This window comes from Nomascus leucogenys, chromosome 18, assembly GCF_006542625.1.
Source record: "Nomascus leucogenys isolate Asia chromosome 18, Asia_NLE_v1, whole genome shotgun sequence".
Taxonomy (NCBI): Eukaryota; Metazoa; Chordata; class Mammalia; order Primates; family Hylobatidae; genus Nomascus; species Nomascus leucogenys.
In genome coordinates, this window is record NC_044398.1 from 89,264,468 (window position 1) to 89,285,587 (window position 21,120).

The window sequence follows — 21,120 nt, forward strand, 5'->3', positions numbered from 1 at the left end:
AGTTGGAAGACAAAGTGGTAGCGAGAGGCTTTCACTTACAATGACCATTTTAGAATTCATTAGAAATTACTGTTCATAATTCAAATACATACGAGACAGTGCACCTGTCTTCAAGCGTCCAGCAGATACAAGAGCAAAGAACAGATCTGGAGAGCCATGGGGCACTGGTATTAGTGCAATTAAGACTTTTATGTTGTAGTAGATAACAAGGACTGTTGAAAATGGTAGCTTTAAGAAGACCTTATTTTTGAAAACTCAACTTGGAATGAAACCCCTTTCATAGAATATGCTATGTGAAGATGTTCCTTTTATATAATGAAACAACAATAAAAGGCAAGTGGAATTATACAAGAAGAAAAAAATAGAAACCACATACTGCAAGCAGAAGTGCCAGAATAGGGTGAAGAGACATCATAATAATCATTATCATTTGAAGTGGTAGGTCTATTTTAATATACTCTGAACTATATTCAAGAAAACAATAAATACAAAATTGAATGTTAACAATAATGTTGTAATCATTCAAATTTTTGTTTCCCATTCTAGGGGGTATATTTTGAATCCTGGGAAAAAATTAGCAGCCCAAATCTTTATTCCATCTTAAGCTAATTTTTATTTCTTCTCCTTTTCCTTACTCTCCACATCATCTTACAGAGTTCTACTGTAACCAATCTGGTTTTTGATACCCCTCAATTCATTCTGGTAATACCCTTGTGTAGAGTTGAAAATCCATATATACTGTTAAGTACCAACAAATCAAGATGCCAATGTGAGAGGTTCAGTTCAGAAAGGACAGTTAAAAATAATTCTGTTGGGTGGGTGTGGTGGCTCACGCCTGTTATCCAAGCACTTTGGGAGGCCGAGGTGGGTGGATCACCTGAGGTCAGTAGTTTGAGACCAGCCTGGCCAACATGGTGAATTCTCAGTTTTAGTCTCTACTAAAAATACAAAAATTAGCCGGGCATGGTGGTGCACGCCTATAATCCCAGCTACTTGGGAGGCTGAGGTGGGAGAACTGCTTGAACCCAGGAGGTGGAGGTTGCAGTGAGCCGAGATCACGACCCTGTACTCCAGCCTGGGCAATAGAGGGAGACTCTGTCTCAAAAAAAAGTAATAATAATGATAATTTTGTTAAAGTTGAAGACAATTTTGTATTACATGATCCACTGTCTATTAGTTCAATAGTGCAGCAAACAAAAAAACAGCTGATGTTGATGAAACATTAAAATATGTGATATGGCTAGCAGAACTGATGTCTGTATCAGCTCCTGAGGTAGAAAATTTGCTACTCATTACTCAACATGTGAATAAAAGCCAAGTTAATAATGTTTAAATATAAAAGTTTAAAAACTGCACAAAGATGCTCTGAATATCCTATTTGTACACTTACATAAAAAGCCAACTTAATCAGGAGGTTTAGAATGAGATTTTTTTTCTTTATGGATTTTTAAATGTATATATTTCTTCTGAATTTTTATATATTCCATACATTGATCTTTCATTTACCTACAATCCTTTTTATCTCAAGGCAGGAAAACCACATCTTAAAAGCTTAGCGGGCCACTTACTGGCTTGTATTGGAGTCCTCACACAAAGAAGAAAGTAGACCCTGGAACAGGATTGTGAAAAATGAGGAGTCACAGGAAGGTGAGCTTAGGCTGTATTTCTTTTTCTTTTTTTTTTTTTTCAATAGAGATGAAGTCTCGCTCTGTCGCCCAGGCAGGGGTGCAGTGGCGCGATCTCGGCTCACTGCCAATTAGGTTGTATTTCTAGAGGATATGATGCTGGTGTCTTAGGATATAAGAGCTGGGAAACGAGGAAGTCTGAAAAAACTCTAACTAGCCAGCTCGACTTAGGGATCTCTGATATTAGGAGACTGAGTATGTGCAAAAATTGAGAATTCTAAGAGCTCCTTCACCATTAACTTTTGCAAATAGGTAATTCATTTTGCTTTAAAAATACTAATTTGGAACAATGAAATTATAGTATATGCTACATATGTTCGGGTCATTAGAAGACTAGTCAACCAGTTTTAGAGGAGACTGTCTTGAATTAGTAGTTGGAAGGCCCCATGAAATTTCCTTAGAGCAGACAGGCAGAAGAAGTATGGAGCTGAAGAAAATGTGGTAGAAAGAACTGGTCAGGAATGGCAAAGAGATGTTTCTTCTCAGTGTTCCAGAAGGCTCCTTTGTAAACAAAGGGTCAGAACATGATTTCCTACACAAACATCAGTTCAAGTGTCCAGCAGACACAACAGCAAATAACAGATTTGGAGAGCCACGGGGCATTGGTATTAAGTGCAATTAAGACTGTTATTTATGTTGCACTAGATAACAAGGACTGTTAAAAATGGCAGCTTTCTTGTGCCTGCTCTTTTCCCTCCCTGCACCGTCCATGCCAGGCTTAGCATGTTCCTTTCTAAATGACATATGTTAGGATCAGGTAAAGTTTCCACCTTCTGTAATCACTTGTAGGAACTTTACCTGATCCTGACAGATCTCATTTAAAAAGGAACACGCTAAGCCTGGCATAGACAGTGCAGGGAGGAAAAAGAGCAGGCATAGGCAAGCTCAAGTGATGCCTAACTGCAGAGTTCAGAGAGGAATCCTGGCTTCTGGTCCACCGTACAATCATTAAGAGCATTGGAAAAGAATGAAATATCAAACCAATAATTAATAATGACCTATGATGTCTGGCAAGAAGCCGCTGAAAAGTACAGGCATGGGATAAGAAAACAGCCACCATTGCTCACTTTTTCCCTTTTCCTTTCGATATGACTTCTGCATAAGAGGTGTGAATGAAATCATATAGCTGCTTGGCATTTGCAGCATTCCCCAGAATACTCGCGAGCTTGTCTTGTGACAGGGTTGTTAATTCTGCGATGTTCTTAACGTGGTGCATCAAGGAGCGGCAGTTTTTGGCATTCACCCCTGGCATTTTTAACAAGAAGTCTTGGGGACCAGGATTATACTTTTCTGACTCGGGAAGGGCTTCGGAATCTGCTGTAATGGCCAGTGCTGTCGCCGCATCAGGCTGTGGCTTATTTTGTTTCAGCTCCTCAAACAACTCCGCCGTTGCATGAGGAGAGGGGCACCAGAGAATCCGTAGTCTGGGGAAGTGAAGTGTAAGAAGAGTGAGTTTGGAACTAATGTCATTGCTGGAGATCTCCTGAAACAAGGCACCTCGGGAAGTGAGAGAGAAAGGCTTGCTAGGGTCAAATTCGATCAGAAGCACGGGACGCTTGTAGTAGCGGGACATGGAGATACACTGGCTGTAGAGGCGGCCGTTATTTAAAGAGCCGATTAAATCACTGATACTCTTGCGCTCCACGCACATTTCTGGAGTGAGGATGTAATCTCCAACCTCTAAAGTCACGGGTTCAATGTCAATGCCCCGACGATGGATCAGAGATGGAAGCTCACTTCGAAATTCACGCATATCCACAACTATGCTTTGCTGTGTACCATTCTGTTCCTGGCCACCTATAGAGAAAAAGTAAGTAATGTCACTGGGGAAGAACTCTCAAAGAAGGAATATAACAAAATCTAAAAATCGATGTTTCTGTTGTTAACTCTGATGGATGGTCACATAATTCTATATGGTAATATTCCATATAATTTCTATATTTTCAAAAAGATTTGTTTATAAAGTAGAGGCAATTTCCCTTGAACGAAACCGAGCTAATAGGAAAGTTAGACTCTCTCAGTAGTTCCTTACTTGCAATGATTCATAAATCCACACATATCCGCTAAGGTCTCCCCTCTGCAGTTTCCTCATAGCCCATTATTATTGCACTGATCACATTTTGTTGGTTAATGTATTCCCAACTCCTAGGACAAAGCCTGAGGGTAGATGCTTAAAACAGCAGACACAGTAGATGGTCAAAATGCTCACTGAGCAAATCTAGTAATTTAGGGACTATTGTATTTATATCAGTGAGTCCAGAGATGGGGAAAGGGAAGGAGCTGGGAAAAACATGAACATCTTAGACCACAGCTTCTCACATTATAACATGCACACAAGCCACCTGGGGTCACATTAAAAAGCAGATTCGGGCCGGGCACAGTGGCTCACGCCTGTAATCCCAGCACTTTGGGAGGCCGAGGTGGGCGGATCACCTGAGGAAAGGAGTTTGAGACCAGCCTGGCTAACATGGTGAAACCCTGTCTCTACTAAAAATACAAAAAATTAGCTGGGTGTGGTGGCGTGCACCTGTAATCCCAGCTACTCAGGAGGCTGTGGCAGGACAATTGCTTGAACCCAGGAGGTGGAGGTTGCAGTGAGCCGAGACTGCACCAGTGCACTCCAGCCTGGGCAACAAGGGCGAAACTCCATCTCAAAAAAAAAAAAAAAAAAAAAAAAACGATTCTGTATTTAGTAGGTCTGGGATCTAAGGGGTGTAAGAATCTGCATTCATAACAAAATCCCAGGTGATGCTAATGCTGCTTGTTTAAGGATCACATTTTTAAGTATCAAGGGCTGCTGTAGGCAGAATAATGGTACCCTGCAAAGATGTCCACATCCAAATCCCTGCAGCCTATCAATACGGTCACGTGCTGTACAACAACGTTTTGGTCAATGACAAAGTGCATATAAGACAGTGACCTCATAAGATCACAATACTGTATTTTCATCATACCGTTCTATGTTTAGATGTGTTCATACACACAAATACTTACCATTGTGTTCAGTTGCCTAGAGTATTCAGTACAGTAACATGCTGTGCAGTTTTGTGGCCCAGGAGCCATAGGCCATACCACATAGCCTAGCTGTGCAGCAGGCTAGACCGTCTAGCTTTGTGTAAACATGTTCTGTGATGTTCATGTAATGATGAAATTGCCTAATGACACATTTCTCAGAATGTATCTCTCTTAAGCATTTTGAGATCGGGAGATTATCTGTGTTATCTAGGTAGGGTGAAGGGCTCTCAGAAGTGAAAGATGGAGGCAGGATGATCAGAGAAGAGATGATGCTATGCTACTGGCTTTGAAGATGGAGGAAGGGGCTACAAGCTAAGGAAATCAGGTGGCCTTTAGAGGCTGGAAAAGGCCAGGAAAGGGATTCTCCCTTAGAGCCTCCAGGAGGAACGCAGCCATGCCAATATCTTGATTTTAGCCTTGTGAAACCCATTTGGACTTTGAACCTGCAGAACTGTAACATAATAAAATGTGTGCTGTTTTGAGCCACTAAGTCTGGGGTAATTCGTTATAGCAGCCACAGACGACTAATATGAAGGCGTGGGGAACTGACCTCTAAGGACAGACTTCTATGAACAGCTCTCTGTGTGGTACCCGTACTGCCTTACATTGTGTCGTTCTTCATGAAATGTCAACAACCTGGTTGATTTTTCAAAGAATCTTCTTTGAACAAGACACAGAGGCTCTGAGGCAGTGTTTCCCAAACCACTTCCATCAGAAGCCCCCAAGCTGCTGGCTCCATTTCACATCCACTGAGTCGGAATTTCTATGAATTGAGGGCTATGAAACTACAGTTTTAACGAGCATCTGAGGTTATTCTAAAGTCTACTAAATTCTGACACCCACTGCTCTAACTGTACTTGCCCTCATCAAAGGTTAAACCAACTCAATCGTATTGCTTTTCTCATGCCACCTGGCTGAAATCAGCTGCTGGCACAGGAAAATAGGAATTTGGGGAATGGGAAAATGGTGACTTCTGTATCACAGTGCACTTGGAATTCAGCAGGTCTTGGTGGCATGCCACAGTTTGGACACTGCACAGCAATGTGTACCAGACACCGGGGATCTGGGGAGCTACCAAGAAGAAATGAATACAGAAGGAGAGGAGGAGTGTATGCACCCCACCTATGTATACAACTAAGGGGAGAGGCAGAGGAGGGAAGGAGAAACTTCCTTTAACTACTCTGAGTTAAACTGGCTTTTTAGGTTGAGATAAGAACCTAATCACCGTTTACCAAAGTTTATTTGCAAAAGTACATTCTGAGTCTCAACCAACCAAATATAAAGGAAACGCTGGAACATAACCCACTCTACGCTGGGGTGCCTAAAACTCAACCTCACATGATTTGCAGATGACACAGTGCCTTCACTCTGGGGAGGACACATGGTTAGTGAATGGCAGAGCTGAGATTCGAGTAGGGAAGTACACATCCTCTCCTTGGCCCAACCCCCATTTTTAAGAGTTTGTTAATATAGACCAAGCCTTGGCAGAGTAACTCTGGAACTTCAAAGCCCCCTTTGCAGGCAATGGAGGGGCCTGACAAAGTGCAGGACTCACCGGCTTTCCGAGTGTCAGTGGAAACATCTGTAGACGCTGTGCCTCTTACTAGGTCTAGGTTTGTTTCATCTCTGCCTTCTCTTTCTTCAGGGACAACCATGCTCGCTTTTTCCCTGCGGGAGAAAACACTGTCAACGCTTTTGAAACGAATTTCAAAATTCCAGATTTTATTGTGTGTAAATTGTAGTATTGAAAATGATCTACATGATGATAGCAGTAAGAGAAAAAAAAAAAACAAAAACAAGGAATATATTAGAAGTAAATATGCCAAGGCAAATGATGGGTAAAGGAAGTAGAAAAAGTTAGTAAAAAGTACCTTGGTCGGGTACTACTTCTTGATTTTCCAGAGTAAAAAAAGCAGTTGTTTATTTTGACTTTATATTCAAATATTTAAGAAACAACATAAGCATGTCAAAAAACACCACATGTAAAAAATGCCACCAAGAGATTCCTGAGACTGTTTGTAAGGTTAAAGTGTTATTGATGTTAAAATGTAAACCATTTATATTCAAACATTTTCAGGGTAATCATAAATAGGGGTGGTTAAAAATCATTAAGAAACTAAAAAACATATATGATAGAATTTTGATTTTAAAAACTCCAGGTGGGAGGCCCCATTAAACACCCTGAGTGTTAACGGAAAATTAAGATCAAGATTTTAAAACAGATATAAGAAATCAAATTTCTATCAGAGATTAAAACAAAAAATCAACAGCTCAGGTTATGCCTTGGGAGCAGCATTCATTACTCACTCACTCATGCATTTATTGAAAAACATTTATGGAGTGTGCCTGCGTGGTGCTCTAGGTACTTTGAATATAATCATGATCACACAAGAATTCTTGTCTTCAAGGTGGCTCATATCTTATACAGTAGATCTAGAGGACAGTACAATCATAACTAAGATTCGCAATTTGGAGCTACATCATGACAAGATCCTCAATAATCACAGAAAGAGTAAGCCAGGTTTGCAGTAGCCTTATTTTTCAAAATTGATAAAGTATGTTATAATTAATTCTGCCAGGTATGGCAGAAAAGATGTATAAGCTGAGTCTCTTCCCTCCTTGGGTTCACAACTGATGTCGAGGGAACAAAGCAAACATGAGAAGAAAAAAAAAAACAACAACTGGAACTGAGGAACTGCGATAAAAGAGACTAAGGTGAGGGGAATAGAAGAGGAACCATCAATGTTAATTAATTTCAACAAGGGTTAAAACAACCAAGATTTTCCCATTGATATGGTCTGGCTGGGTCCCCACCCAAATCTCATCTTGAATTAATAGTTCCGATAATCCCCATGTATCCTGGAAGGGACCTGGTGGGAAGTGATTGAATCATGGGGGTGGTTTCCCCCGTGTTATTCTCGTGATAGCGAGTGAGTTCTCACGAGATCTGATGGTTTTATAAGTGTCTGGCATTTCTCCTGCTGGCACTCATTCTCTCTCCTGCTGCCATGAGAAGGACAAGTTTGCTTCCTCTTCTGCCATGATTGTAAGTTTCCCAAGGCCTCCCCAGCCATGTGAAACTTGTGAATCAACTAAACCTCTTTTCTTTATAAATTACCAAGTCTGGGGTATTTCTTCATAGCAGTGTGAAAATGGACTAATACACCCATTAGAGGAAATGAAATCAGAGGGTCCAATTCTTCAACCACTCTGGATAAATATTTTAGAGCAGGGTATCACTAGAAGATACTACTAAAGAACAGAAATTGTAATTTAAAATTTTATACTATTTGAAACAACCTATAAATGCAAATGTATTATTAGTACAAATTTTATAACTAGATCACAAGGGGGCAGACAATGGTTCCAGTTCCATGTTTTTTTCTCATTATTCTCAATACCAGACTCAAGCGCTACCTGCTGAAAAGCCCTTTGCAATGGCAATGGCTCTGGCTGCCACTCATTACCACTCCATTCTGTCTATTGCACTCTGGTTAGGACAAAGGGCAAACCATTCAAAAAATTATTGCTCTTCTATTTTTCCTTAACATTCATTTGGTATTATTATGTTGTGTCCCCCACTTTGTTTCTACTTGTTATACTGGCTAAGCTGTATATCACACATGGGATCATCCCAATTTCCTGATTAATTTGTAGTCTGTACAATCTTAGGGGGTTAGAGTACAGATTCTAGTTCCAAAGTGTGTGGATCTGAAACCATTTACTGGCCACATGACCTTAGGCAAGTCATTTCATGGCTCTGTACTTCAATTTCTTTATTGGTAAAATGAGGATAATAATTTAAAAACTTACCTCAAAAGACTGTTATGAGGATTACATAACATATGCAAGGTGCTCAGAACAGTACCTGGCACCTGGTAAGCACGATATAAACGTTAGGTGTTATTATTACTGTACTTTTCTTATAACGTGGTAATCTCTTCGTCTAATTATCCATGATTATACTAAAAAACTGAAGATTTGCTTTCAAATAATTCCACAATTGTTTCCATTAATAGCTATAGAAAACAGCTAGTTTACCACTAAATGTTGTAACTTAACTACAAGTCGAATATGAGAAAAAATATATTCCAGAGATGAAACCTGGACTATGAAGAAAATAAGCCTTCCTAACCAGTAATTCAGTTTAACAGAAATGTATCATAATTATAAACAGCCAGTCTCTTGCTTTCAACATGTGGCATAATTATCCAAGTTCCCCTATGTGACAGACACAAAACAATAATTAAAAAATTCAGATTCCTATTTCTGCTTAAAGCACCAAGCTTTCCTATGTTTGCTTTAGTATCTTCAATGGTATTTTTATTAAAATTTATTTTAATTTTTAAACAAATTGAGATGAGTTCTCACATGTTGCCCAGGCTGGTCTTGAGCTCCTGGGCTCAAGTGATTCTCTCGCCTTGGCCTTCCAAGGTGCTGGGATTACAGGCGTGAGCCACTGCATCCAGTCTTCAATGTTATTTGAATAACGTGTACAACGTAATCCTATGCCGACATAGGAAAGTGGCACTGAACTAGAAGTCTCTTCCAATGGGCATTTACTTAAGCCCTCATGCTAGCCCATTTTGTGATCATATTTTCAAAAAGTAAAATTTCAAATAATCTTACCCTTTCCTTTGAAAAGCAGTGACCTCCTCAAAGCTATGTATACTGAGGATGTTATTACTAAGTTTTCTACCCAGGGAGCTAAAATGCTCCCTGGGTAGAAATAAAATTATTATGATATTTAGCAGTATAATCTTTTCCTCTTTACCTGTTATCTGTAATCTACAGATCTTTGATCCAGCTAAATAATCCTTTCACTGTCAGTTCACCTGATTTGTTCCTTTCTGGTTATTTTAAAGAGCCACAACTGCTTTTGTTCTTACATCACCCATGGAGGTCTTGGTAAAAGCACATTGTCTTATCTTCACATTAAATGTTTTTCTAAGTATAGGCACAGTGCAAATGTTTTTTGAACAATGCACCTCAAATATGTTTTTACTTTGCAAAAGAAGCACCTCTCAAATTTCCCAGGTTTCCTGGGAAAGTAAGTATCGTAAGATTCTAAATAGTGCAACCACCTGATTGACTGCTGGGTAAAATGGGAACATCTTATTTATGACAAGTAGACAATCATCATTGAAAGCATAAAAAAATTATGCCAGATAACAGATAAAATTATGTTAAAAGCTGAGCAGAAATTTTTCTATGGATTGAAATGTGGGAGAGACTCCATGTTCCAGGTTCTGCTGAGTGAGGTTTTCCAGTACGCATAAGGCTAATCCACATCTTGTCACTGAGTCCTCTGATGTGTAGAAGCAGGTGCATAAATCAGGAATGGCATGGGATCTGATACCTTACTACTATCTACTACAAGTGCCCTTTTCTAGATTAGATTCCCTGATGCACTGGAGAAGAGGCAGCTGCATGAAGACAGGCGAAGTATGAAACTCACCTACTCAGGTGATGTCTTCCTCCCATTCTATCAGGCTCCTCTGGCTCTAACACTGTGCACGAAAGGATTAACTCAGCAGGCCTGGGCTGCTCAAACTCCGCATGTTTCCAAGAAAGGCTTCTCTCCTCAACACTGGCTCTTGGTCAGCTCCTGGGAGATGAGCTCTGAGCCCATGGAGTATTCTCCCTGATAAGAAGGTTTTTATATGCCTGAGGCCTTGGGTCACAATGTGCCAGTTGGATCAGATAGTTTATGCTGACGATGTGATTTACGGTAAATGTCTGTTGTTGCTTTGGGGGCTGGAGTCTGAGGAGCTGCAGCCAGCCATGGAGGTACTCTGTGTCTATGTGACTCAGCTCAGTAAAAATGTGGGGCCTCAAGGCTCAGGTGAGTTTCCCTGTTGACAACACTTTGCATGTGTGGTCACACACTGTTGCTGGGAGGATTCAGCACATCCACGTGATTCCACTGCTAGAGGATACCTGGAAGCTTAGGCCTGGATTTTCCCTGGACTTTGCCCCATGTGCCTTTTCCCTTTGCTGATTTTAATCTGTATCCTTTTTTTTTTTTTTGAGACGGGGGTCACTCTGTTGCCCAGGCTGGAGTGCAGTGGCACGATCTCAGCTCACTGCAACCTCCACCTCCTGGGGTTTGAGTGATTCTACCACCTTAGCCTCCTGGGTAGCTGGGATTACAGGCATGTGCCACGACTCCTGGCTAATTTTTGCATTTTTAGTAGAGACACGGTTTCACCATGTTGACCAGGCTGGTCGTGAACTCCTGACTTCAAGTGATCTGCCCACCTTGGCCTCCCAAAAGTGTGGGGATTACAGGCGTGAGCCACTGCATCCAGTCTTAATCTGTATCCTTTTGCTGAAAGAAACTGTACTGTGAGTATAACAGCTTTTCTGACTCATGTGAGTTCTTCTAGTGAATCATCGAGCCTGAGGATGATCTTGGGGAACCCTGACATGAACACTGAAAAGCCAATCTGAGTATTTTAGCTCTGTGCACTCATTTCTATCTAGGTGACAATTATTTTAATGAGCGAAAACTTGGGCAAAGGCTGTTTTAAAAAGAGTGAAGGAATGGTCAGGAGGTACTGGCCCACATCCAGTATCACCAATTCTTTGATTCTATCTCCCAAATCTCTCTCAAATCTGTCTTCTTTCCTCCATTAACCTAATCTTGGCTACCACTTTCTCTCATCAGACTGCAACAGCATTCTGACTGGTTTCACACTCACTCACTCCTCAGCTTGATGCCACAGAGAGCCTTTACAAACATACTTAAGTCACTTTCCTACTTAGAATGCTTCAGTGCAGTCTTACTGGACGTGAAGCCCTAAATCCTTCACAGGGCCTCTTGTACCTGGGAGCCTTCATACACGTCTTTGTTCAACATAACCCCCTTTCCACCCCATCTGCCTAGTATCAGCTTGAATATCACTTCCTCAGGGAAGCGGCTCCCCATCAGCTTGTGGTCTGGGTGAGGTCTTTGATGTACTCTCCTGTTACACCCTCTTCTTTCACCTTTGCAGCCAGCGGTGCTCTGTATACTTCCACTTATTACAATATTTATAATAATTTAATGTCTGTCTTTTCCACTGAAGGGTAAGTTCCAGGAGGGCAGAGGCTTTTGCTGCACCACTTGTAACCTCAGCACTTTAATATTAGCACAGGGCCTGGCACATACCAGATGCTTAATAAATATCTGTTTACTATTTGAGCCTTGTGGCGTGAAGGTCTAGAAGACAAAGAGTAAGACAGAGCAAAGAGCCTGGAACAAGAGGCGGCTGGTATAATGCCTGGTCTGTTATAACACGATTTCTGAACTATGTTTTTCAAAAATATATACACCCACATATACGACATAAACAATCCCATAGAGGACGCTGGTAGAAAACATATTTTCACAGGCTGAGAGGACTGAGCAATACTTGTATGACTAGTCGCTGGATGAATCCACGGCCAAGGCATGTCACCATTCGAGAGGATGTGAAGGGAAAGGAGGGGACTGCCCATGCACCATGCTGACCCCCATCATGGGACTCCATGCCACTGATTCAGCAAATACCCCCATTTCCAAGAATTCTTCTCCCGGGCTATCCAGGTTTTATGTATATTTTTCACATACCCTGAGAACCCGCAGCCACCACTGTAGAATGGTTATCCATTTTGAAATTCGGCCTAGGGTCCTGGCAGGTTGACTACTGCTAAAAATAATTTCTGCCCTCCATTGCCAATGTCTGAGGCTTGGAAGATTGGTCTGGCCCAGCCCACTCCATCCAGGCCATAGTCTCTGCTGATCTAACTTTCTCTGGCTCAGCTCTGTGATGCCCCATCCGGCCCTTGCCCTGGCTTCTGAGGCCCTTAGAGAACATCTGGCCCATCTTCCCACACCAGGCTGCAATCTCCTTGACAATATACCTGGTGGGTGGTTATCAGATTTCTCGAATGCCTTCAGGGCAAGAGGTAGCCAACCAGTTTGTGAATATCTCACCATTTGCCTTTTGTAAAATGGAAAGCCATTTTCTACTTGGATTTGGAATAGTACCAGATACTCATTCTTAAAAACATACACATGTGTATGTTCAGACAAACAACACACTTCCTAAGAAATATTTTCCCAGAGTGATTCTATTGATGGTGATCGTAACTGGCTGTGTTGTAAAAGCATTTCCCAATAAACGGTAAAGCAGCCACCCACCCACAGACAAGGGAAATTTTACAAGGAGAAAAAAAAATCATTCAAAGGAGGGGAGAATATTGTGCATAAGGCAGGGAGGAGGGAGATTTACTAACATATTTCTTAGAAAAACAGTATTTTAGCTATATTTCTGGTGTTTGATCATACTGCTTCATAAACAGAAAAGCAGTTGTCTTTGTCACATTTCTAACATTCTTAATATTAAACAAACCACTGAAAAGCAACTGGAGATGAAGGAAAAGAGGGGGAAGAGAAAAAGGAAGCATGTGCTGAGGTCTACACTGGAAGACAATTCAGACCACAGGTTTATCTCCAGGTGATCCTCTCCAACTTCTTCCTTGCCCCATCCTTCCTGAGCAGGGCTATCCGATATTCCCCCATCCAGAGGTTTCCAATGTAGTTGGGGCTTTCATACTGATTTTCTATGTATTACCTTATGAGTTTTTCAAAAGCTTCCTTTTCTTTCCGCAAGGCAGTGAGATAGCGTTGTTCCTCAGTTGAACCTCCGTATATAAGAAAGTAAACCCTGCATGTTAAGACAGAACTTTTAGGTTGGAAAAACAGCATTTTTAATCCCTGAAAGGAACAGCAGAACATGTGAAATCAGCAACCTAGAGTGCTCAAATAATAAATATTTGACTAAGAATCAAAGATTTCATTTATCACACTAGCTCAAATTAAGCTGCCTAAACCCCACCTGTTAAAGGTCTTGTTACCACACAGGGCATTTTTTATTTTCTTTTGCCAAAACGAAGAAAAGAGTTTAGCTAAACACTGAAATATAACTAGAGGGATAGAATAATTCTTTCCTCATAACTATAAACAAACAGAAAAAAACACAAATTTTAGAGGCTTCTCCAATTCTTTCTTTGCACCTCTGCCAAACAATCATTTAAAAAGTTGGATAGTAGTTACGAAAACCAGCCTATGAACTTTTTTTTATTCATGTCTTAACAGAATACAGCGGTCACACATTTTATATAAATACAGGGGCACAGAAGACATATGGATTATATCAGGCATCTCAAAGAATAATTTGATCTACTTTCTCTTAGAAAAGGCCTGCTTTTTAGGCTGGGCATGGTGGCTCACACCTGTAATCCCTGCATTTTTGGGAGGCTGAGATGGGAGGATCACTTGAGCCCAGAAGATCAGCCTGGGTAATATAGTGAGACCCCATCTCTACCAAAAAAAAAAAAAAAAAAAAAAAAATTAGTTGAGCATGGTGGCACATGCCTGTAGTCCTAGCCACTTGGGGCTGATGTGGGAGGATCACGTGAGTCAGGGAAAGGGGGAGGTGGTGAGGCTGCAGTGAGCCGTGACTGCAACACTGCACTCCAGTCTGGGCATCTGGGCAAGACTCTGTCTCAAAAAAAAAAAAGGAAAAAAGAAAAAAAAAAAGGCCTGCTTTTCCATCTTGTTTGTTGCTAAGAGAGCTGAATCAAGCACCTCCTCCGTCCCTTTGCTTCACCTTCAGTCAAAGCTATTGTCCTTTTTGAGCCTTGGTTTTTCTTTTAGCTGTTATCTTCCTAGATGATAATTCTTTGAAGTGTAAACAGAGAAAAGATCATTGGGTAATGAGTCAAGAGACTCAGCTCTCCCATGGATGTGTCATGTGGCCAAGGCCAAGTCAGTCACCATTTCTGGGCCTCAGTTTCCCGTTGATAGAGTAAGTGGTTGAACTCCCAGGTCCCTTGTGGTTCTAATATTTTGCTCCCAAATATCACACTATTCTGTTCTCAGGCAAGAAAGAAGCTTGGTGTACATAAGCTATCTATAAAGTTGATCAACAACAAAGTACAAAAAATTTACCAGCCTCTAATTATTTTACCAGCCTCATCTAATCTCTTCATCCTGCATTATTTCTGATCCAGCTCCTCCATTCATCTCTACTCTGAAAGGCTGTGTTAGTTAAAATGCTAGGGGAAGGTTTCTTTTGGCTCCGTTTTTGGTTCAGACTGAGTTCAGGATATTAATTTTGCTGTTTATTTCCCCTCAGATAATTGGAAAGCCAGAACACTATCTTCTTTGAGAGGCATCATTTTCTCATCTGATATTTCTGTAGATGTTTCATCTGATATTTCTTGAAACTCAAGAAAACCTGGTACAGTAATTCCCCAACACTTTAGTTTTATGTGGATGTAATTTAGAGTCATTTCTTAAAATTTATAGGAAAGACATTTTAGAAGATTAAAATTACTTAGCCGAGTCAGTTATATTAACTTTTGGTAGAAATTAGAATATTATGCATTTCCTAGACTTTTTCAGACACAGTACCCCATACGCTGCAAACCAATGCCCAAAGAATAAAGGCCAGAATGCACAGCAGCACGTAATGAGAACATGAGCAGTCCCCTTGGTTTGTTGTTCTGCTGTGACACTTGACATCCTTCCTATCCAAATTCCCAGATTCATCAGGAAGCAAAATAAGGTTTCAAAAACATAAGCAGTATTATAACGGATATTAAAGAAAACTAACATGAAACTGGTATAGTTTCTGGGTTAAATCCTAAAGAACTGTGCAACTGAAAGCTGTGATTCTTTATAACTTGCCTCAGAGGTTTCCCAGGCCTACTAGCCCTGTAAATTTCAAGCTGCCGAACAAAGGTTAGCTCTGCGTCATAGAGAACCACGTATCTTGGCTCCACTTCATGGAGTACCCTTGTCAGAGCATAGGGGTCGCTACAACCCAGAAGCGGATGGATGATAGTGAGGGGTTCTTTCAGGATTCCGTAAGCAGCATCCGATGACAAATTTACATCAAATTCTTCATGCTTAATTTCTTCCGGGCAGCTTTCTGGGCTACTGCTTATTTCTCGACGATATCCTTCCTCGACATCTCCTTCCTCTTCCAGTTCTTCAGGTTTTCCTACCATTTGAGTTAAGGTCAACTTCCGTTTTTTCTTTTTGAGGGTCCTTTCTTTGGTAGAAGACTGTTCTTTGTTTTGGGGGTCTTTAGGTCTTTTGTGAGATTTCCTAATTCTCTTTGAACTGTCTTCCTTCCTAAATGTCATCCAGACTTCTTCAGCTTTGCTATCCTTCTCAAAGGTTTTCCTATAGAGCCTCAATAAGAAGGCCTCCGCTCCAAGAGTGATATAGTCTCTCAGCTGGGAACATGTTCGGTCATCACTTGCACAAATCAGTACTTGGCCTGAAAATAGAAAAGAACATTATGTTACTATTACCTCACTTGTCCTCCTAGTTTCCCTGTGCCCCCTTATTCCTTCACCCGAAGGGAAGACATCTTACCCTTTGGTATTAAAGATCCACAATTTACAAACTATTTAAAAAGGGTCTTAGGTATTGATCAAATGCTTTCTCCTCTCTGGCAAGATTACTTAAATATTTTCAGTAAAGTTGAAGCCAGACTATTTAATCTTATGAAAGTACAACTGTGGTGTAATGGTGGCTTTAAAGAAGTTCTTTTTAATTAATATTTTTTTGCAGAGGATCTTATATATGCCTAAATTCATTCCAAATGGATTTTTCCTCTTTTGTGAATTGTCTTAGTCTCCTCTGCCAATTTAGACAATGTCTTCAGTTTGTACCGGCTCATTACATATTAAAGTAATAGAAGAGTTGAGGCTTCTTTGGAAAGATACTTGGCTGAGGATATAAAACAGGAGACCCATTAGTTTATTCCTTGGGGATTCCAGATTTAAAGCTTGGTGAATATGTGTAGAGATTAGCTCAATCTTTAAATAGAAGTCCTAAGAACCCAACTAGTGAAAAAACCTGCTTTCATGAATATACAATGATTCAACCTGGAGAAAACTACATCAAACGAGCAGAAACGAGGTTGCCACTAGGATCTCAGTGTTCATTTGCCATTTATTTGTCTACATTTTATAGATAAAATAGCAGGGTTTTAAAATAGAGACAGGGTTTCACCACGTTGGTCAGGCTAGTCTTGAACTACTTCTAAAGAGCTAATTAAATCAGGACTCATTTGATAGATTTTGAAAGCAAATGTTTTCATCTCCTTTTTTCCTACCTGGACCACCAAGAGCTTCACTCTCCTTATTTTCTGCCTCAATTTCTTTTAATACTTCAGTCAGTGCCTCCCACTTTGGGTTGCTTTCTAGGACCAGTTCCTTTTTTGTTTCTGTAGAGAAATAAAAATATCTCATTCTGTGTGATAATATTTACCCATGAAGTCTTCCAAAGGCTTTTAAAACAACAGATAACACAAGCATCAGTACATATGCCCATTAAGCTTTCTTTATAATGTCAGATGGAATCTGCTTTCCTGAAAAAGATCTACTTGAGGTGTAAACGAAAGACACTTCAAACCATTAATATGGCTTTCAAAATGCCTTGGTAGAAAGTTACATGCATGGTCACTAATGAGAGACCATTCTGTGTTAGTTGTTTCTGTGACACTATATATAAGCAGCTATACAAAACAAAGGCATCGGTACAGAATGACAGTATTTGTTATTTCTAAAATCCCCATGACTTTCATAATCCTGAACACGGATAAAAGTAGACAAAAATTAAATTTTTTGTTTCTATAAGCATTCAAACACAAACACATCAGTAATATATTCAATTAAGTTTTCTTTAAAAAGATTTTTTTTTTAAGATGAAGTTTCACTCTTACTGCCCAGGCTGGAGGCAATGGCATGATCTCGGCTCATTGCAACCTCTGCCTCCTGGGTTCAAGCAAGTCTCCTGCCTCAGCCTCCCAAGTAGCTGGGACTACAGGCATGTGCCACCACTCCCGGCTAATTTTGTATTTTTAGTAGAGACAGGATTTCACTGTGTTGGTCAGGCTAGTCTCGAACTCCTGACCTCAGGTGATCCGCCTGCCTTGGCTTCCCAAAGTACTGGGATTACAGGCATAAGCCACCGTGCCCGGCCTCAATTAAGTTTTGAAACAGACCTTTAAACTAGGCAGAAAGCAGGCATTAACCCTATCCCATGCCTTAAAAAACTAGTGATATTTATAGTATCACTAGATAGATGCTGGAATAAAACCCTTATTTGCCTCATTCTAGTATATTTATGTTGCTTAAAAATTAAAAAGGATATTCAAATATTCCATCCTGACTTTATTAGTTTTGAAGACACAGTTGTACTCTGTCACCCAGGCTGGAGTACAGTGGTGTGATCATATCTTGGTGTAACCTTGAACTCGTGGGCTCACCTTAGCCTCTCAAGTAGCTGAGATGATAAGTGCACATCACCTCACCAGGCTACTTTAAAAGTTTTTTTTTTTTTGAGACGGAGTCTCACTCTGTTGCCCAGGCTGGAGTGCAGTAGTGTGATCTCAGCTCACTGCAATCTCCACCTCCTGGGTTCAAGTGATTCTCCTGCCTCAGCCTCCTGAGTAGCTGGGATTACAGGTGCCCACCACCACGCTTGGCTAATTTCTGGTATTTTTAATAAAGATGGGGTTTCTGGCCAGGCTGGTCTCAAACTCCTGACCTCAGGTGATTGGCCTGCCTCAGCCTCCCAAAGTGCTGGAATTATAGACGTGAGCCACTGAGCCCGGCCTTAACATTTTTTTTGTAGAGATGGAGTCTTGCTTTGTTGCCCAGGATGGTCTTGAAGTCCTGGGCTCAGGCAATCCTCCTGCCTCAGCCTCCCAAAGGGCTGGGATTATAGGTGTGTGCCACCATGCCCCAACCTCACTCTGACTCAAAAATAATAATTACTTTGAAGTTTTAAAAAAATCAATATATAGTTCCTTATGTAGCATACTTTTGATCGATATTTGGCATCTGTTATTTGGAACCCCCGGGCAATAGATTGCAAGACTTGCCATGCTGTATACTTTGACATACATTACATATATACTTTTCATATATACTTTCGACATACATTACACGTTACATATAACAAACACACATACACTTATCTTCAAGGAACACACTTTTCACATGGCCAAAGAAGACTTTAAATTGCACTTTAAATTTCCATACCAAATACTGAAATAAAAAACACATTTAAAGACTTAACCCTACAAGATACCTTGCCCTTCTTTAATTTCCATTTTTTCAGATATTTTTTCTTTTTTACTCATTTTGGCATCTGGAAGATGATAAACCCTTGCTCGAGCATTTATAAACATCGAGGTGCTGGAGTCAAGAAACAGCCAACCTAATATGAAAAGTTAAAAGAAAAAGTGCCATCAATTTATGGTTAATTTAAAAGTCTCTCATGGTCACATGACCCTACATATGTAACTGGCTGTCATCCTGTCTTCCTACCAATCACACCTCCTCTCACTATTGTGATCAGTCACTGTTCAGCTAAACCAGTGGTTTTCTCGGTGTCGTCCATGAACTCCCAGGGGTCCCCAAGATGTTTTCAGGGCTATGTGATGTCAAAACTTTTCTCATAACAATACTATGACATTATTTGACTTTTTTCACTGTGTTGACATTTCCAGTGATGGTGTAAAAGCAAGTTATTTTAATATTTGCAATATTGTTAATAGGAATTTGCTGTTATTTAAGAATAAAATTGGAGGTCATTTAAAACATAGCTTCTTTGGTTTACTGGAAAGTAATAATTTATAGTAAAATATGTGGATTGGCATATAAGCATCGCTCTGACTTTTGCAGTTATATAGTAAGTATTTATCTCTTATTTTAACTATAATCAAGAAGAAAATAAACAACATTTTTTACTTTGAAATGACAACATTTGGATATCTACAGGTAGAAGAGTTTTACATAAGAACGCTCCATAATTGTACATGCTGGTGCCGTAGCACGAACCAAGGCAGTGCCATCTAAGTGTACTGACATTCAATGCATTCTTTGCTGTCACGCTTCTGCAGTTCATCACTTAAGAATGTCCCTAAAGAATCATCAGAATTATTAACTGTATTAAATCTTGACCCCAGGGGTTCATGGACCACACTTTGAAAACCGCTGGTCTGGTCAAACAGTGACAGAGGCCAAAACAGTGGTAGCCAAACAAGATGGTGGCCAGCTGTATATGTATATTTCTCTACAAATCTCTTCTGCTCTTCAGTCTTTGGCACTCTAGCTGATAGAAACCCCATACTCCCTTGCTTTTGCTTTGAGGAAAATGAATTTTAAGTTCTTAACAACTAAACTTCCAGAACACAACCTATTTCTAAGTTGAGGACTGCCTGTACTACACAGAGTCTTTTCTAGAAATAAAATTGCCCGGAACGGATATGAATATTTATTATTATACAGAACAGACGTTAAGTAGGCGGAAACATTAGCTATCAATAAAACCTACATCTTTGTGCTATGAACATAAAACATAATTTGAAATCTCAGTATAACATATAGTTGAATATAGCACTTTTCACACCTGATTCCCCCAAAAACCTAACACTTTATTCAAATCAGTTCTTAGAATATTATTAGTATTTTAATCTCCCACCTGAATTCTGACCAAAAGCTTTTTCCGTTGCTCTCAGAGATTCCAGAAGATTAAGAAATGTGACACAATCATACTGAGAGAGATACTGCAGCAAAGTTCGTAATATCTTCAAATCCTGAACTAAGGATTTAGTCTTGGCTCCAAGCTGGTGCCACAAAGGATCCAGATAATGGCGGATTGTCTAAAACAAGAATAAAATTTGGTATTGCTAAAATATGTTAAGTATAGTTATTCTTAATACAAATCATACTTTCAAAAGGATTATTTCTTGTATATCTAAAAATGGTTAAAATGGTAAATTTTATGTCATATATATTTTACTATAATAGAAAACCGCAAACATTATTCAAGGAAGTGGCTAGAACATTTCAGTTAATAAAATTCTAATAATAATGTTTAAATTTTCAAATATAGAAGAATGTCTTACTGCTAGAATCTTTATGATCAGATAGAGTCAATCTATCATCCAAATATATATTACTGTCAGGAGAGAAAAGACCTGATAAACATCAGATAATCAATGATTTGTTTTTATGAACAGAATCTAAGCATGCAGCTCAGATATGTTCAATTCCTGCCAAGTTTGACTCTGACTATCCTGGATGGATAACGACACGGGATCCAAATGGACCAAGCAGAGGGCATAAACCAAGCACGATGGCTTACTAACAAATTAAGGTACATTGTTATTTAATTTGTACACGAGTATCACGTTTTTTGACCTTTAAAATAAGGTATAACCAAGAAATGAAAAATTTAGTTTGATACCCATGTAGAAATTAAATAACAATTACCAAATTAAATAACAACGTACCTTAATTTGTTGGTGTAAAAATTTCTTTAGTGTTTTTTCTAAAGTGGATTCATGATAGGAAAATATTT

At 39.8% G+C, this 21,120-nt stretch overlaps 1 protein-coding gene across 1 annotated transcript in view; it reads right to left on the minus strand.

The window, feature by feature from the left end:
- Nucleotides 1–1,442: 1,442 nt before the first annotated feature.
- ERCC4 (ERCC excision repair 4, endonuclease catalytic subunit) overlaps nucleotides 1,443–21,120 on the minus strand; it is a 41,813-nt gene continuing 22,135 nt past the window's right edge. The window contains exons 5-11 of the mRNA XM_030798432.1: nucleotides 20,239–20,419; nucleotides 18,844–18,972; nucleotides 16,862–16,972; nucleotides 15,421–16,018; nucleotides 13,301–13,393; nucleotides 6,256–6,368; nucleotides 1,443–3,482 (exon numbers count right to left, since the gene is read on the minus strand). Coding sequence (XP_030654292.1) covers nucleotides 2,749–3,482; nucleotides 6,256–6,368; nucleotides 13,301–13,393; nucleotides 15,421–16,018; nucleotides 16,862–16,972; nucleotides 18,844–18,972; nucleotides 20,239–20,419 — 1,959 coding nt within the window. The 3' untranslated portion in view covers nucleotides 1,443–2,748. The remainder of the gene's footprint in view (nucleotides 3,483–6,255; nucleotides 6,369–13,300; nucleotides 13,394–15,420; nucleotides 16,019–16,861; nucleotides 16,973–18,843; nucleotides 18,973–20,238; nucleotides 20,420–21,120) is intronic.